Source organism: Emys orbicularis, chromosome 13 (assembly GCF_028017835.1).
Source record: "Emys orbicularis isolate rEmyOrb1 chromosome 13, rEmyOrb1.hap1, whole genome shotgun sequence".
NCBI classification, from domain to species: domain Eukaryota; kingdom Metazoa; phylum Chordata; order Testudines; family Emydidae; genus Emys; species Emys orbicularis.
Genome location: NC_088695.1, coordinates 19,477,421 through 19,495,790, shown reverse-complemented (window position 1 = coordinate 19,495,790; position 18,370 = coordinate 19,477,421). Strand labels below are relative to the sequence as shown.

Here is an 18,370-nt window from a genome sequence, read left to right as displayed (position 1 = left end):
ATCAGGGCCTCTCATCTGAGATACACCTTCAACCTTAACCGTTTCCTCCTAACAGTGGTGGTGGTGGTGTTTAGGGGGAGAGGAGGGCTAAACTAGTAACCTAGGGAATCTCTAACCTACTAAAGCAAAACTCTGTATAATCCTCTCAGGATAAGAAACCAAGGGGAAGGACAAATTAATCTGGCACTAAAATGATGCAAAGGCAATGAAAGCTAAATAGATCTCAGAATCTTTATTTAGCATAGCTCTCCTCCTCCCTTTGTCTGTTGTTACCCCCCTCTCTGGGTTGCATCATACTGTAATTTTCTAAAGGCAAAGGACCATCCCTTCTTCTATTTCTATAAAGTACCAAGCATCCCAATGATGCTGCAGATATAATAATTTGTTACAATGACCATGCCACCATTTTAACTCTGGGCTGGGGGGGACCTGGCATCGAAACAGATAGGAATCTGCTCATGGAGTAGGAGGGGCAGATTTTGCTGGGGGAGGGGTCATTCCTCCAGCATCCCCATAGACCAGGGGATATGACGATGCAGTCACAGCATTAGGTGTTTAACCCCTTATCTGTGTCTAAACCTGCCCCTATGGGTGGAACCAGTCCTGGGAAGGGGAGGCACAGCAACACTGTGTGTGTGTGTGTGTCTGGACAAGTAGCTACGCTTGCCCCGCCACATAGAAAGCCCTGGAGAGGAGGAGATTCATAGATTTAAAGACCAGAAAGGGCCATTATGACCATCTAGTCTGACCTCCTGCCTAACACGGACCAGAGAACCTCACCCAGGGATCAATCCATATATTAGCACCACCAATATTATGTTCCTGAATCTGGGAGGTGTGGAGGGGACAGACTCTCTCAAATGGGTTCTGGGGACTACGGGGCTGATCCCCCCTGAAGGCTACGGAGGAGAGGAGAATCTGACTCAGGCACTTTAGAGACACACCTCCTCCTCCCCACCCACCCCCCAGCTTCTAACACCAGAGGTTGCAGGGATCCTTACCCAATGAGATCACATTCTCATAGTTCTCCTGCATCTCGTCCGTGGGATCCAGATTCGCTCACTCACTGCCCCTCGGTGGAATACACAGCTGCCTCCTCAACGGTAACCGGTCCCTGAAACAGCCAGAGACCCTCACTCAGAACCTGCTGGCCCAGCCTCAATCCCACCAGCTCAGCCACAGGAACCCTAAGTCGGTCCCTCTGCTCTCTCTCTCCTACATGTCCCTCCCTTAAAGTGATGGTTATACATTCCTATATGATTCTTTCTAGCCTCCCCACCAAGCCAACCCTCATTTCTGGGTGAGCACCAGACCATCATCTCCCCCTGAATGGCTGCTCTGGCCCTATAAATGTAGTAAACCACTGACAGCAGGGATACAGGATTGGGGCAGGCTCTTTATTCTAATGGAGCACAGCCAGGCACATCGTGAGCTCTGCACTCCCATTTCTCTCATCTCCTTTCTCTTGGTAGCAGTAGGGACCATGTTTGGGCTATGGCAGGGCTGAGAAGTTTTGGGTTGAAACTTCCTAGCGATGATGCTCTAAGTGAGCCCAACCTGCCAGGGAGGTGCTGGAACAAAAAGTGGATGTAATTCTGCAGCCTGTCATGGGAAGAAGGGCGACTGGGAAGGTTTCAGAAGGGGCTTTAGTCAATTTCACACCCCCGGTTCCCCCCCGTTCTTTCCCTGCAGACAGACACTCTGCAACCCTGGGACCATGCTCAGTCATTTTATTACAGAACAGATTCACCCCCTCTCCCTATATTAACACACACTCCTCCCCCCAGTAACAGAGTTTCTGAACCAAATGCTAGAAAAGCGCAGAATCGAAGGTGCCACTTTGGGCGATCTCTAGGGCTGCCAATTTTCATTGGAGGTACTCCTGGAGGTTTCCTCACATGACAGAATCTTTAATTAACGATGAATCTTTAATTCCTGGAGGGTTGGCAACCTTAGGCAGTGGTTCTCAACCAGGGGTTCGGGGCCTCCTGGGGGGCTATGAGCAGGCTTCAGGGGGGCTGCCAAGCAGGGCCAGTGTTAGACTTGCTGGGGCCCAGGACAGAAACCCAAAGCCCCACCACATGGGGCTAAAGCCTGGGGTTCCAAGCTCCGCCACCTGAATCAAAGCCTGAACTTAGCTTCACAAGGGCCCCCTGTGGTGTGGGGCCCTGGGCAGTAGCCCATCTTGCTATCCCCTAATGCTGGCCCTGGCTTTTATATGCAGAAAACAGTTGTTGTGGCACAGCTGAGCTATGGAGTTTTTATAGCATGCTGGGGAGGCCTCAGAAAGAAAAGGGTTGAGAACCCCTGACCCTAGGGACAGCCCCCCCACTATTCCCAGGGCAGCGCATCCCCATAGCAGCACGGGGACCAGGCAAAGGCAGGAACTGGCTTTTCCTCTCCCTGCTCCTCCCCAGGAAAGTCAATCTGCCCCGGGGCGCTGCAGTGAATGGGTCTGGGCAGGGCTGGGAGCCGGGACCTTCCTCCCCACTGATTGCTCCTGCTGCCCCTTCCCGTCTCCTTACCCCTCTTCCTTCCTCTGGCTGGGGAGACTGGCTTATTGTTGCATTGGTGGGGGGGCCCGTTGGCTCTGCCCGGAGCAGGCTGGGCTGGTACAGGCGCTAAGGGCGGACAGAGCCGGGGTGTGTCCGGGCGGGCAGCAGCAGCAGTGCTGGGACTCCGGGGCGGTAGAAAGCAGCCCTTTCCCGAGTCACTTTCCTGCCCATCCCCAGCACTTTCCCCGAGTTCGCTCGCTCTCAATTACCTGGAGCTTCCGGTTCAGGGAGCTGATGTCGGACGGCAGGGGCCGGAGCTTCCCCGGGCAGCTCAGTGCCGTGAGAATAAGTCCTATAGCGCCCGGGTTTGTTGCAGCCCGGGTTGGGTATGGGGAAGGACACAGGAAGGGGATAGAGCAGCTGAGAGTGGCTGTAGCTAGGTGCTGGGTGGGAAGAGGAGGAGAGACAGGAAGGGGGGGGGATAATACAGAACAGAGGGATCCCCCTAGCCCGTGGTGGGGCTGGCTCTCTTTCATTATAGCTGCAAAGAAATCAAGCTACCTCCATTGTGAGCCGGGAAGCTGTGCTGTGCTGGGGAGGTGTGATCTTGCCAGCCAGGGACTTTCTCATTGTTGCGATTGTTCGACCTGGCGTCCTAGGTCAGCCCCGGGCTCTGCCGACACCAGCTCCTGAGCCGGAGCCTGCAGGTAACTGAGAGAGACCCCGGGGGGAAAGGGCTGGGCAGGAAACAAACACGACCCCTCCTCACTGACACCCCCAGGCTCTGGCTCCCCTGAGCCCCTGCAGGAGCCGAGCCAGCCAGCGGAACAATAGCCGTTAGCCACTGGTTTATTAGCCAAAAGTTTGGTAACTCCCACTGGTACTAGCAAAAATTTGCCCCACGGGGAGTGATTCCTGAGGTCACGTTGTCACTGGTGGCAAAGTTCCTTCCTGCATGCTAGGGCTTTTGTTCGGAGGCTTCCTTTCGGCACCGATCCTTTTCTTCTTCAGCCGCCCTGTTAGGAAATACCCTAGCTCGGTAGAAAGGCTGGGATTTCTGAAGGCTTTAAGGAGATCAGCACCCGACTCCCATTCTTTCAAGGAGAGTTGGGCACCTCTGTGTCTTCTTCCCCTTTGGAATCTAAAGCCACATATGCCCCAATCCCTGCACCTTCCTCCCTGCATCGCCTGCTGCCTGCACCTGCAAAGATTTCAGGTACTTGTTTTAGCAAATCCTCTCCCCTCTTCCAGCCAGCTGCCATTAAAATGCATGCATGAGCTTCCCCACTTGTCGTGTCCCTCCGGCTCTAGGGAGAGACCGGGTCACATCCTCAGCAGGTGTAAATCAGTCTGCCTCCTTTGGCTTCAGTGTAGCCACAGTTGATTTACACCAGATGGGGATCTGGCCCCCAATGTTTTATAGACACCCAAACTCCCACTATATGAAACTTTGCAAAAACTTTTAAACCTTTTTATAAACCTTTAAATGTTCACAGATTCCATCAGGCAGCATCTGCGAACACTTTTGCCGCCGGCCACCTGTTTCAATGGGGTTGGGTCATGGTGATAGGCCATGGGCTCTGCCCCACTGAAGGTCAATGCATACCTCAGACTGGTGCAGGGGGCAGCAATCCCAGGCCCTTATGGGATTGTGGAACTGAGAGGGGGGATGCTTCTTGTTTTAGGGGCTGGTGGCCTTCGACGTCTGTGTATCTCACCATGGATCAGTGGGCTGCTGTGGATCCTGATCAGAAACCTTTGTGCAGGGGTGGCATACAGGAGAACGATGATCCCCTGGTGACTCTGAGTAAGTATCCCATGGAGGCTGTGGGGTCTTTGCAGCTGCCAGGTCAGCTTCTGAGCAGGGTTCTGCTGTGGACCCTTCCACAGAACTCAGCACAGAACAATGGGAAGGAGGATGGTTGTGCAGTGAAAGGGACGGACCCCCCGCAGACTCCTGGGGACAGAGGAAAGGGACAGGTTTCCACAGGAGAAGCAGAGTTGGGGGGACATCTAGGCAAGAGTGAGGATGAGAAGATAGGGCAAATGCCTATCCAGTCCTGCTATTGACCGAGGTCTCCCTAAGGGAACAAGGGGAAGAACCATGTGTCTTGGGGCTCAATGAAAAGAAGAGCCCTAGAGATGAGGAAAGAGTTAAATCAATGTGGGATTCCCTTTCAGCTCCCCCAGGATCACGTCTCCAGCAGGTGTATCCTCCGGGCTTCCCATCCCCAGCCTGACACCTGGCAGTAGCTCCCTTCTCCCTGAAGCTGCAGATGTGAAGTTGGGGTAGGGTGGGTCCCCTCCTCTCTCTGCTCTAGGGAAGGGTTTGGGGTGCGGGGAGGGCGGATTTGGCTTCTGGTCTTTCAGCGTGCCTCAACAGTTATTTGGGTTTGTTCCTCCACTCCCCGGTGCAGGGCCTGACTCCTGTGCGGATTCTCTCCCTACCCCAGCCGAGGACAGGGCGGCGAGTGAGACCGAGGAGGAGAATCCTGGGGAGGAAGGCCCTGAGATTGTGGAACTGGATCCAGTGTTGCTGGGCAGGCCGGAGGGGGCTGGGGCCAGGAGCCCGGAGGAGCAGGGCCCGGCCTGCGAGAGCCTGCGTTGGACGGTGGTGCAGCAGATCGACTCCCCCGGGAAGCCGGTGCAGCGGCGAGGCGGCGGGGGCAAGTCGGCTGGCGCCAGCTTCCAGAACTTCAAGAGCATCATCGTGCTGCAGAAGAGCTATGAGTGTGGCGAGTGCGGCAAGACCTTCAGCTGCAGCTCGCACTTCAGCAAGCACCGGCGCACCCACACCGGTGAGAAGCCCTTCCGCTGCCTGCACTGCGGGAAGAGCTTCAACGTCAGCTCCAACCTCTACCGCCACCAGCGGGCCCACGCTACCGAACGGGCCTGCCCACGCCCCGAGAGCTCCCCACCGCCGGTGCCGGCCAGCGCCCCTGCCTCCGCGACCCCTCGGCCCCGGGGGCTGCCCTATAAGTGCGAGGAGTGTGGCAAGAGTTTCCGGCGCAACACGGAACTGGTGACCCACCAGCGGCTGCACACGGGGCGCCTGCCCTTCCAGTGCGCCCACTGCGGGAAGAGCTTCTCCTGGAGCTCCCACTTCGACCGGCACCAGCGCATCCACACTGGCGAGAAGCCCTACCAGTGCCCCGAGTGCGGGAAGTGCTTCAGCCGCAGCTCCCACCTCTACCGGCACCAGCGCACCCACGCCGGGGGCCGCTCCTACATCTGCACGTACTGTGGGCGCAGCTTCAACAGCACCCTGCACTTCGACCGGCATCAGCGCACCCACACTGGCCTGCGCCCCTACAAATGCACTCTGTGCGGCAAGGGCTTTGGTGATGGGCTGGCCCTGGTCAAGCACCAGCGCCTGCATCTGGGGGATGGGCCCTTCCACTGTGAAGAGTGCGGCAAGAGCTTCGGGGCGAGGGCACAGTACGCCCGGCACCGGCGCAGCCTGCATGGCACTACTGCCGGTAGCACTGGCGGCGAGAAGCCCTACCGCTGCGGTGACTGTGGCAAGAGCTTCTCCTGGAGCTCCCACTGGGAGCGGCACCAGCGTATCCACACCGGGGAGCGCCCCTACCAGTGCAGCGACTGTGGCAAGCGCTTCGGCCGAACCTCCCACCTCTACCGGCACCAGCGCACCCACGCCGGCGGCCAGCCCCACGTCTGCGCTGACTGCGGCAAGAGCTTCAACAGCACCCTGCACTTCCACAAGCACCGGCGGGCCCACGCTGGCGAAGCCCCCTGCCACGCCTGCCCCGACTGTGGCAAGGCATTCGCCGATGGCTCTGCTCTGGCCAAGCACCGGCGCACCCACACCGGAGAGCGGCCCTTCCCTTGCCCCCAGTGTGGCCGGCGCTTCAGCGTCAGCTCCCACCTGTACCGCCACCTGAGGAGCCATGCTGAGGAGAAGCCACTGGAGGAGATCGCGTCCTACTAGAGATTAACTCCTCTTCCCCCTTTGCCTGGGAGAGGAACCCCCCCACGCTGGAGGTTTAGCTCACCGGGACCTGGCTGCCCCTCTCTGGGCACGGGAGTGAACTCCATGCGCTGCCAGCCAGAGCGTTAGTGGGGCTTACCTCACAGGGACCTGGCCATGGGGATCGCTGACCCTCAGGGGTAGCTGAGACCTCTAGGAGAGCAGCGGGCAGCCCCGTTGTGGGCACCCCGGGGCCACAGGGATGGGCGCAGTGTAAGGTACCAATCTGGAGCCCCTTGAAGGGCTCCGTGTCGATGGGGTCTGGATCAGGCCCTGAGGATATAGGTAGATAAGGTAGATTAGGTAGGTAGGATAGGTAGGAGGTAGAGCAGAGTGGTGGCAGTGCTAGGGGGCTGGGCGGGGTGGAAATAAGAGAGGGAAATGGTGTGGGATTGAGGGCATATTACCCTCTTTGCTCACTCTGGTGTAAATCAGGAGTAACCCCACCAGAGTCACTGGGGCCAATTCCCTTCTCGCTCACCCCGGTGTAAATCAGGAGTAACCCCACAGGAGTCACTGGGACTGGTTCTCCTCCCCTCACCCTGGTGTAAATCAGGTGTAGACCCACAGGAGTCCCTGAGGCCAATTCCCCTTTTGCTCACCCCAGTGTAAATCAGGAGTAACCCCACCGGAGTCACTGGGGCTCAGTGCAGTTGCAGGAGTGTGAGGCGGATCAGGCATTGAGCACCTGCAGGCTGGGGCGAATGAGTGATCAGAGCTGGGGCGGGAGGCAGTATCTGGGGATCAGGTAGGTGGGGCGGGAGATGGTGAGAAAGATGGGAGCCAGAGGGGGAGGGGAAATGAAGTGTTTGGGGATCAGGGTGGCTGTGTGATGGGTGCGAGAGAGGGCTGTGGGTGATGGAGGACTGGCATGTCTGTGGACTGGGCTGGTGGGGCAGACCATGGCACTGCTAGGGTCTCCAAGCTGAGGAGGATGGGACCAAGTTTACTGCCACTCCTTTTCTGGATTTCCATGCCCTATCCCCTGCCTCCTGATCAACAGAACCCAGGAGGAGAAGAAACCCTGCCACACGGAACCCCCCGCAAGCCATCCCATCCAGGAGGGGAAATGCAGGGGACTCAGCATGGAGAGAGCCTGGGAGGGGGAGAGAGCTTGGTGTGTAACGCGCCTTACTCCAGCAGGAATGAGACAGAAAACCTTAGAGTAGCATGTGATTAACTTGCAGAGTTCACAGCTACAGGAGATGACTGGGGCAAACAGCTCAGCAAAGCCCTCTGCCAGCTCCATGGAGCAGTCTGGGGCTGTTGACTTCCAAGCGACTTCCTGCTTGTGTGAAAATCTCCCTTAGACACAAGCCCCCCCAGTACTGATCCTAATTCAGAGCATGAGGGACAAGAACCCGCTCTCCCCTGGTGTAGGGATATGGAGGGGGTGAGTTTCTGTAAAGGAAGGAAGCTAATTACTCCTGAAATAAGCTTTCCAAGCTGGGGCTCAGAAAGTCGTGAGCTTCATCAGATACACTTGTTGGAAGGATCTGGGAGGTATTTATGTACCAGGAAATCTGTTGTTGTTAGAGCTCAGATTCTTTGTTGGTGTCAGTTGTCATCCAGGGATTTCTTCCCATTTATCCCAGGTGATAAGTTAACCCTTTCTCTACAGTAGGCTTGGGCCTTGTCTACGCATCAAAGTTGACTTGCTTTATAACTCGATGGGTACGGTTAAAGCAGTACAATCCTCACCCCCTTTAGTATGAATGTTATCATCATCATCACAGCAAATCCCTGCAGATTGAGCGCTACCCAAATCGATTTGTAGCTAGATCCTCAGGATGGTCTGGCTGGATGGTCAGTCTACACTGGTGAGCTTATCAAAGTCTTTGACGACCATGTGATCGCTGGCTGTGTAGCAGTGTTCCTTGGTAACCACACTTTGTAATTCATTATTACTCCTGAGGGCATTCTGCGCAAAAAAAAAAATCTGCACCAAAAAACATTAAAATTCTGCGCACAATATTTTAAAATTCTGCAAATTTTATTTGTCAAAGAAATGTGGAGGCTCCAGCATGGCATTGGGGAGCACCGGCCACTGGCTGCACAGAGGTGGGAAATCACTGTGCAGCTCCCTCCCGAGACACAGACTCAGCGGTCAGGCTGCACCCAACCCTGACACAGCGCAAGGACAGGGCCTGCCCCAGAAACACCCCAAGGCCCTGCCCCTCTGTGCCAGGTGCACCAGGTAGGCTAAGCAAGACAGGATCTTAGTGGGGGGGGGGGAATCCAGGTGTGGGTTGAGAGGGTTCTGTGTGGGGCCATCTGGGTGTGGGCGGCTCAGTGGGAGATCCAGGTGTGGAGGGGATTTGAATGCACAGGGGATTGTTGGGGGGTTCTTGGTGCAGTGGTAATGGGACTCTGCAGGGGGATCCAGGTGAAGGTGGTTGGGGCTCAGCAGGGGGGTCTGGGTATGTGGGGCTCAGTGGGCCCTCCAGATGCTGGGGGGTGGGGCTCAGTGGAGTGGGGATCCAGGTGCAACTGGTTGGGACTTGGTGAGGTGGGGATCAAGGTGTGGGTGGCTCGTAGGGGTGGTCCAGGTGCAGGAGGAGTGGGGCTCATTGGGGGTTCTGGGAGTGGGGGGGGTGAGTCTTGGGAAGATCTGGATATGAGGGGGTCTGGATGCACAGTGGTTGGGTGAATGGGGGGAGCAGCTCCCTGTACAATGATCCCTCCCCCTGCAGCTGAGGAGCAATGAGCATAGGAAGCGGGGGGCGGAGGGGAGTTTGCAGAGCTTCTTGCAGCTGGGGGAGAAATCTGGGGGTGGGTCTGAGCCAGCCCCGTACGCAGTGCAGGGAAGGGGAAGTCCCGTCCTCCCCAGTCCAGACTAGCAGCTGAGCCAGGCACAGGGTAGGGGTCACCAGCCAGGTCTTCCTCAGTTCCGCCTCCTGCCCCACAGTGATTTACCTCTCTGCTGGCTGCCCTGGGCACCCAAAACATACTGCTGGGGAGGGTCTCATGACCTTTCTTGTGGCTTCCCTTTGCTTCCCAATCAGAAAGTCATTTTTCTGCAGGGAAGCAAAGAAATTTGCAGGAGACAAATTCTGCACATGTGCAGTGGTGCAGAATTTCCCCAGGACTATTCATTAGTCTTTCATCCTAATAATACATCAGTACCAAGAAAGTCACCAAAACTGAACCAGGGCTGATGGAAGCAGTTGCTGTTTGGCTACAAATATCCTCATTGCTGATCTTGTCTCGACGCTTGAGATGGAGCAGTTGGCGAAGATCACATGAGTTGTATTGGTACAAAGGTGCCCTCTCTCAGTATAACTGTTCCCATAAAGGAAGGGGAATAAACTCTACCATCATAAGACATCTTTATGGCGATATAACTGCCTCTGCACTAGGGGTTGTTCCCACTGTACTATTCTGATGGAAAATCAAACTCCTATCCCATATAGCTAGTCTAGTCCAAAAACTGTGTGTAGACAAGGCCTGAAAATGTCCCACCGCTGCTACCACTGGTTCTGTTTTTCCATTGGTGTGAGAAGTCGGAGCCCTAATGTAGACAGAGTGCTTGTGGCTACCAGCATGTTAAGCACTGTTCTGTGTAAGCCAATTCTGTGCATGTCAACACAGTGCTTCAAATGCTGGTCTGTTCCTGGAGCCCTGCCTAAAGTAGCACTCACCCCATTGTTACCACAGGTGGAGCTGAACTGGCTCTCGCAATAGTGGGAAAACTTGGACAACAAAGCCTACGTCCCTCGTGGAGGCAGCAGTCCTTTCACGTGGGGCCGGTTGGGAAGCTCCAGATTGGGTGACCCTAGCTGGGCATTGGCTTTGACTGGACACTTGGTCACCTGGCTGGGTTGGAGCGACACATGCTACTGAGCGATGGCCCAAGCAGAAAAGGGCTATTGGCTGGAGTTAAAGGTGACCTGCAAAGGGATTTTGCTTTCTTTTATGCTTGTTTTTTATGTTAGAAATTCTGGTCTTGTTTACCCTGGAAGACTCTACAGGGCCTGGGGAATCAGTGAAGAGAGGACATCCCAAGAAAATGGAAATTGGGCAATTGGAAAGAGAAGGGATTTTTGATCAGCCTATTGTAAAACTTTCTTTTTTTATTAATGCCTGTTTCACTCCAGTACCTATACAACACCTGTGAAAAAAGAACATTGATGTTAACGATTAGGCAAGCTTTTCAAATGGGGCTGCCTAACAGTGGGTTCCTCTGTCCATATTTAGGCACCTAAATAATTATATTATTTAATATATTATGTAATTTTTAGGTGCCTAAATGTGAATTTCGGAGCCCAGCTTTAGGCATCTCAGCTCAAAAATGTTGCAATGAAGACTCGCTGTCGATATCTCTAAGGCCCCAACAAGACATCCAGCCTAGTCAGGGGAGATGTGGCTTGACATGCCTGACATTTCAAAGGTAAAAAACAAGCAGCCAAAAAGAAAAATGTAGTTACAAAAAATAAAACCTTTCCAGCCTTTGCTCTACGTCACCAGGAAACAAAGAAAGAAACAGGTCTGGTTTTGTTTTCCAATCCACTGCAGGTCTCCTTCCAGCCATAGAATCCCAGCTCTGGAGCAAGGAGCCCAGGCAGAGAAGTAGTTTAGCGTGGGGGCTTGAATCCTGAGCTCTTTAGCTAGAGTTCTGAGAATGATGTTCACTCGACAGAAGCTCCACTGCCGTCCTTGCGGTCCAGTACTTCTCTGGTCCAGGGGAACTGGGACTGTGTGTGTATTGTGAATAAAATAGACTAGGGGGGAATATCCTGGGTCTGTGTTCAGTTATTTCTCTGCTAGAGAAGGGGTGCTGTGTGGAGAACTCAATGTCAGTGAGCTACTCAGGCAGTACATATTCATGGCAAGGGCCAGGGGGTGTAATGGGCATAGCTACTTAACGGAACTGTGCCAGTTTATACCAGTTGAAGATCACATTCAAAGGGGCCTGATTTCCCCACTGTGGCAGAATAAGGCAGTCTTATTTCAAAATAAGAGCTCCCATGCTAGGGTTTGCGGTCATTTATCAAAATCAGTTTCAATTCACACCTTGTTATACTGGTGCAGCTTTCTGGTGTAGACAAGTTCTCAGTGACTTCACACATACAGACAGCAGCTTTCAAAGAGGACTTCTTTGGGCCTGAGTCTTATTTACACTAAACCAGTTTAATTAAAGGTGTGCATATAAACTGGTTTAGTTAAACCAGTACAAACCCCTGTGTGGATGCTCTTATTTCAGCGTAAAGGCAGCTCATGTCTAAACATTAGTCAATAAAAATCCCATGAGATTTGTTTCAGCAAAGGGGGTGATGTTTAGGTGGTGGTGACGTTAGCAGTCAGCATGCATGGTATAGACACAGCAATGCCATGTCGATGTCTGAATTGCTCCCAATATTCACAGGATAGATCAATTCACTTGCTTTGAACACTAGAGGGCAGCGTAACTCAAGGAAAGTCCCTCATTCAACACATGAGGAAGCCCATTGACTTCAATGAACTGTTCCCACACATGAAGTTAGGGGTGTGCTAAATACCTTGCTGAATCAGGGTCAAAAAGAGGATCTGATTTATATAGCCATAGATTTTAAGGCCAGAAGGGGGTCATTCTGATCATGTGGTGTCACCTCCTGCATCATAGCCAGGGATTCCTGCATCCAGTCCATAACTTGCAGTAGAGTTAGAACAGATCTTTCAAGGCAGGTCGGCACTGCAAATTAAGGTGATTGCAGGTTGGAAAGGCATACCCACACTGGCTTCAGTTTAGCTAGCATGGCTAACAGTCGCAGTGAAGACACGGCAGCCCCAGTACAAGCCCACTACGAAGTGGCTAGCCTGCTGTTGTTATCCTCTCTAGCTAAATTAAAGCTAGCACCGAGTCTGGTTACCAGGCTGTAATTACACCACCAATTGCAGGGGTGACGTATCCTCAGAGAGATTTAGGCGCACTGATCCCATTGACTTTCAATGAGACTGGTGTTCAATGACACTGGTGTTCCTAAACTGCTATCATCTGCTCTCTGCAAATCAACCTTCTTTAGGGGGATAGTTACAAAAGCACCTAGTCCGAGTGATGGAGGATCCACCGCATCCTTCAAGAAGCTGTTCCAATGGGTAATTCCCATCAGGGTTAAAAATGCGCACCTCATTTTTGGTTTGAACTTTGCCAACTTCAACTTTCAGCCATTGGATTTCAATTTGCCTTGAGACGGCGTAGACCATGATCACTGTATCTCTTAACCCTCCCCTTAAAAAGCTAAACAGCTGGTGGTCCTTTGGCATCCCATTATAAGGCCTGTTTTCCAGGCCTTGAATCATTCTTGTAACTCTTCTCTACATCCTCCGCGACCATTCAATATCCCTTTCAAACTGTGGACACCAGAACTGGACACAGCATCCCAGCAGTGATCTCGCTAATGGTGCATGTCAGATAACATCACATCCCTACGCTTACTTGCTATTCCTGTTCATACATTCAAAGATCGCATTAGCCCTTTTAGCTATAACATCACACTGGGAGCTCATGGTAAAGTAATTTTCAAAGACACTGCTTCTCAGGGAACAGATTGGATCTTTAATTATTTGTCCAAGAAATGGGCAGCTCCAGGCACCAACGCAGCAAGCGCATGCCTGGGGCGGGAAGCCGTGGGGGGGCGGCCTGCCGGTCGCTGTTAGGGCAGCAGGCAGGCGGCTTTCGGTGGCGTGCCTGCGGAAGGTCCGCCAGATCTGCGGGTCTTCAGCGGCAATTCGGCGGTGGGGACGCCGATGGCGCGGCACCGGCAGACCTCCTGCAGGCATGCCGCCGAATCCCCATGACCAGCGGACCGCCCACAGGCGCGCCGCCGAAAGCCACCTGGGGCGGCAAAAAACATAGAGCCGCCCCTGCCAAGAAAGATCAAGAATATTGAATGAAGGTGATGTCCCTTCACATTAACACAGAGATTCTTCTGTTTCCAAAAGGGTGAATCATAACTAGAACCAGTAGAAATGTTTCATTCCAATTTTCTTCCAGTGAAATTTCTCCATTTTTGAAAGACAGAAATTTTCTCAAAAGTATTTTGACATTTTCAAAATTATTCATTTGTTTGAAAATTTTTGATGGAAACATTTTCATTTAGCATTAAGTATTTTCCATTTTCGTTTACTTTTTTGTTTGTTTTTCAGATTTTATTTCCCATTGGGGGGTGGGAAGGAGTTATTTTCCCCTCATTACAATTTTTGATTGGTCAGCTTAATCATATTGGTGGGATTGTTGCAAATGACCAAAAATACCATATTTTTGGTTTGTTTCAGTGGCAAAAAAAAAAAAAAAAAATTTAAAGAAGGAAAAAAATCAATCAAAGGCTGGAGAATTTCTAAAACAAATTTGATACCTTTCAAGAGCAGCAGAACAAAATAATCTGATGGCAAATATTTTTAGATGCCTCAGTTTTTGTTGCACAGCAGGAGACACTCAGAGAGATTTAGGCGCACTGATCCCATTGACCTTCAATGAGATGGGTGTTCCTAAACCCCTTAGGTGCTTTTGTAAATAGCCCCCTAAAGAAGGTTGATTTGCAGAGACAGATGATAGCACTTTCTGCAAATCCTGCCCTTTTACAGTGTCTCATCTTGGCTGTGGCCCCTTTCGACCCGAGTGGCTAGTCAAAGTTCAGGCCCTGAGGATGTTCCCGTTGGAAATGGAAACTGATGGTGTCTGATATTTTCACTGATTCAGTTTTATTTATTTACAAAGGATGCGCAAAGTCCCCTGTCTCTGAATGCAGAAGGAACCAAGAAAAAGAGCAATTTCTTAGTTTCCAGCCCCAGCCTCTTTAGCCAATAATCCCAAAAGCTCTCCCTGTAGCTTTTTTGCCAAGGTTAAACTCTGCTTAGAGGCTATGCTTAGGCTTTCTTGCTTTTTGCCTCTGCCTGCCTCTCACTCATGCCAGATCTGCACTGGGAAATTAGGTCTGTATAACTACATTACTCAGAGGTGTGAAAAATTGACACCACTGAGTGACGCAATTAAACCAACTCAACTCCGGGTGTGGACAGTTCTCAGTTGTCGGGAGAATTCTCCCTCAATCTAGCTCCTGCCTCTTGTGGAGGTGAAGTATCTACGCTGATGGGAGAACCCCTCTTGTCGGCCTAGGTAGTGTTGTCACTGAACCTCTACAGCGGCTCAGCTGCAGAGTTTGAAGTGTAGACAAGCCACCGTAAGATGCAGCTCCTGGGTAGGTTCACACACACCTCGTGTTTTAGGTGGGGCTTATGTTCACAGTTATGTTAATTCAAGGGTGAGTTGACACCTACCAACCTCAATGGGGTTTTAACCCAAACCCACAACAAGGCTTTACCTAGCTCATAACATTGGGTACCCACGGTCTATAGTCACTTGTGAGACTAGAGGCCTTTAAATCTAGTGGGTCTGGTAAAAAAGGTGGCAAAATCCTATGGAAATGGCTCTAAGATTCTGTCTAAATTTCTGGGAGAGAAGGAGGGTAGAAACTTTGACCAGCATCAGACCAGCTCACAGACACAGACCAGCAACTATGATGTCAGGGCTGGTTCCTAGGCACCTGCAATTTGTATCACCCTGTCAGGGTTCCCTCCCCACTCTGAACTCTGGGGTACAGATGTGGGGACCCACATGAAAGACCCCCTAAGCTTATTTTTCACCAGCTTAGGTTAAAAACTTCCCCAAGGCACAAATTCCTTGCCCTGGGATGGTATCGCTGCCACCACCAAGTGAGTTAGACAAAGAGTCAGGAAAAGGACCACTTGGAGTTCCTGTTTCCCCAAAATATCCCCCAAGTCCCTTCACCCCCTTTCCTGGGGAGGCTTGAGAATAATATACCAACCAAATAGGTAACCAAGATGAGCACAGACCAGACCCTTGGGTTTTTAGGACACTAAAAACCCAATCAGATTCTTAAAAACAGAACTTTACTATAAAGAAGAAAGTAAAAGAAGCACCGCTGTAAAATCAGGATGGAAGGTAATTTTACAGGGTAATAAGATTTAAAACACAGAGGACTCCCCTCTAGGCAAAACTTTAAAGTTACAAACAAACAAACAAAAAAACAGGAATAAGCCTCCCTCTTAGCATAGGGAAAAATCACAAGCTAAAACAAAAGATAATCTAACACATTTCCTTGCTATTACTTACTATTTCTGTAATATAAGATGTATCATTTCAGTAGGAGCTGGATTATTTGCTTGGTCTCTCTCTTTGTCTCAGAGAGAACAACAACACAGAGCACAAAGCAAAAACCTTCCCTCACAGATTTGAAAGTATCTTCTCCCCTTATTGGTCCTTTTGGTCAGGTGCCAACCAGGTTATTTGAGCTTCTTAACCCTTTACAGGTAAAGGAGGGATTTTATGCTACCCTTAGCTGTATGTCCATGACACACCCCCACCAGTAGGCACCATCCTATTTATGGGGTTCTGGGAGCAGCAGTCCAACTCCTGGTTTATGGAGGATAAAATCCTGGCTTCCTGTCAAGGCCTCCCAGAGTCACTAAGAGGAGACCAACCTAGGCCTAGGGTTGCCACCTGTCTGGTTTTACCTGGACAGTCCGGTTTTGGGCTTCTGTGTCCAGGACCCATTTAGGGTTGCCAGGTGTCTGGTTTTTGGAACCTGGCAACTCTAAATGGCACCTGAACCAAAAATTCAGTTACCATGGGGCAGGGGGAAGCATCAGGTCATTAACCTGCACTAGCCTCAGCTCAGCCGGCCTGCCTCCTACCTGCAGGCAGGCTCCTTGAGATGATCCAGTGAGCAACGGGGGGAGAAGGGGAAAGGAACAAGCAATGGGGGTGGGGCTTTGGGAGGAAGAGACGGAGAAGGGGCTGGGTTTGGGGAAGAGGTAGGGAAAGGGGTGGGGCCATGGGGGAAGAGGTGGGACAGGGGTGGGGCCTCAGGGGTCCAGTTACCAGGGCCGGCTCTAGGTTTTTTGCCGCCCCAAGCAAAAAAAAACAAAAACAAAAACACCTCCGGGAGCGCAACTGCCGAAGCAAAAAAATGCCACCCCTGAAATTGTGCCACCCCAAGCACGTGCTTAGAAAGGTGGCAACCCTACCTCAGCCTGAGTTATTCTTTTCAGCCAAAGGTATAATCTGGAGCATGCTAATTTGGGGACCCAGTAATGGCACACAGTCCAGGCACGCTGGGCTCTCTTCAGCAACCCTGGCTGTGTCTGGAAAGATGCTTGTAGATGATGAATATGTAAGGGGACTGTTGGCCACTTAGTGGGGTTTTTTGGTTGACCCTCTTCCAGTACCAAAAGAAAGGGAAAGGGCCAATGAGAAATCAAGACCCTGAGACTGACAGTTCCCAGGGTCAATGGGGAGAGGCCAGAGCTCCAGGTCAGCCCGATTGACAAGGCAGACAGATCAATGAGGGAGCCAGGAGCCCGGAGCCCATCATCTGTGTGAGCTGAGCCGGAGCAGGGCAGAGCTAAGGGGAGTAGCAGAGCAGAGCTGCAGAAGCACTGAGGTGGAGGAGGCAGAGCAGAGCTGGAGCCAGAGCTGGGAGCTGAAGCAGCGCATACCAGGACTGAGCTACAACAGGGAGCTGCAGGCCCAGAGCTGGGGAGTGGACGCCTGCCATGCCACCAGTAACACCGGCACCGAGTGCAGTGAGCAGCAGAGGAGAGTGAGGGGGGCCTTGGACAGAGGGCCTAGCCAGGGAGACATCATCAGCCAAGAGGTCTGGCAGACCGGACTCAAAGAGGGGATGTGACCCCGATGGGAGGGCCCATGCTGGGGAGAAGGGTCCTGCCTCCTAGAGCCTGAGGGCATGTGGCCACTGCCAGAGCAAGTGTCTGACCCACAGCATCCCTGCAGCAAAGCCAGGTTCTGGGCAGGAGGCCTGGGACATGTGAGGAACAGACAGTGAACTTTATGTCCTAGAGACAGCTGTCTGTGATGTCCCTGTGCCACAGAGCAGGGTTACTTGTTTCCTTTAATTTTTCCCATTTTTTCTTTTTTTTCTTACTGTTTCTTGCTGATTTATAAATTGTATTTGGTTTGAACTTAATGCAGTGATCAGTTGGCCAGGGAAGCGGCTGGTGTATGGAGAGAGCACCCCGGAGTAGGAACACCCTAGCTTCTGTCCTAAGTGACCATGACAAGACTGGGGATCGAGCCCCCCAGGATCCCTGGGCCCAGCCTTGTTGGGGTTACAAGGACACTGCTATACGGGAGGGAGGAAGAGGAGTCCTCAAGGTCAGCCAGGCCAATGGGTAAAGGAAGCGGGAGCGAGGACTCAGACAATTTTGCTAGCCCATTTCACCGGGGTAGTGCAGAAGCCAGGAAAGTTCGGGACCATTTCCTCGCTTACAAATTGAAATGATATGTGTGAAAAAGCTAACTTTGCGGGGAGGGAGAGAGGCATGCTAAAAACAACAGTCGAGCTATAGTATCAAAGGGGTAGCCGTGTTAGTCTGGATCTGTAAAAGCAGCAAAGAGTCCTGTGGCACCTTATAGACTAACAGACGTATTGGAGCATGAGCTTTCGTGGGTGAATACCCACTTCTTCGGATGCATGTAGTGGAAATTTCCAGAGGCAGGTATAAATATGCAAGCAAGAGTGAGTCAGGCTAGAGATAACGAGGTTAGTTCAATCAGGGAGGATGAGGCCCTCTTCTAACAGTTGAGGTGTGAACACCAAGGGAGGAGAAACTACTTTTGTAGTTGGATAGCCATTCACAGTCTTTGTTTAATCCTGAGCTGATGGTGTCAAATTTGCAAATGAACTGAAGCTCAGCAGTTTCTCTTTGAAGTCTGGTCCTGAAGTTTTTTTGCTGCCTTTAAATCTGCTACCTTTAAATCTGCTATTGTGTGTCCAGGGAGGTTGAAGTGTTCTCCTACAGGTTTTTGTATATTGCCATTCCTAATATCTGATTTGTGTCCATTTATCCTTTTACGTAGGGACTGTCC

At 51.9% G+C, this 18,370-nt stretch overlaps 1 protein-coding gene across 1 annotated transcript; it reads left to right on the top strand.

Annotated features, from left to right (window-relative positions):
- Window positions 1–4,214: 4,214 nt before the first annotated feature.
- On the top strand, window positions 4,215–6,444 carry LOC135887562 (zinc finger protein 436-like). The gene is made up of 3 exons (XM_065415288.1): window positions 4,215–4,344; window positions 4,949–5,384; window positions 5,466–6,444. The coding sequence occupies exons 1-3, from the start codon at window positions 4,215–4,217 to the stop codon at window positions 6,442–6,444; spliced, it is 1,545 nt and encodes a 514-aa protein (XP_065271360.1).
- The last annotated feature ends 11,926 nt before the right edge of the window (window positions 6,445–18,370 follow it).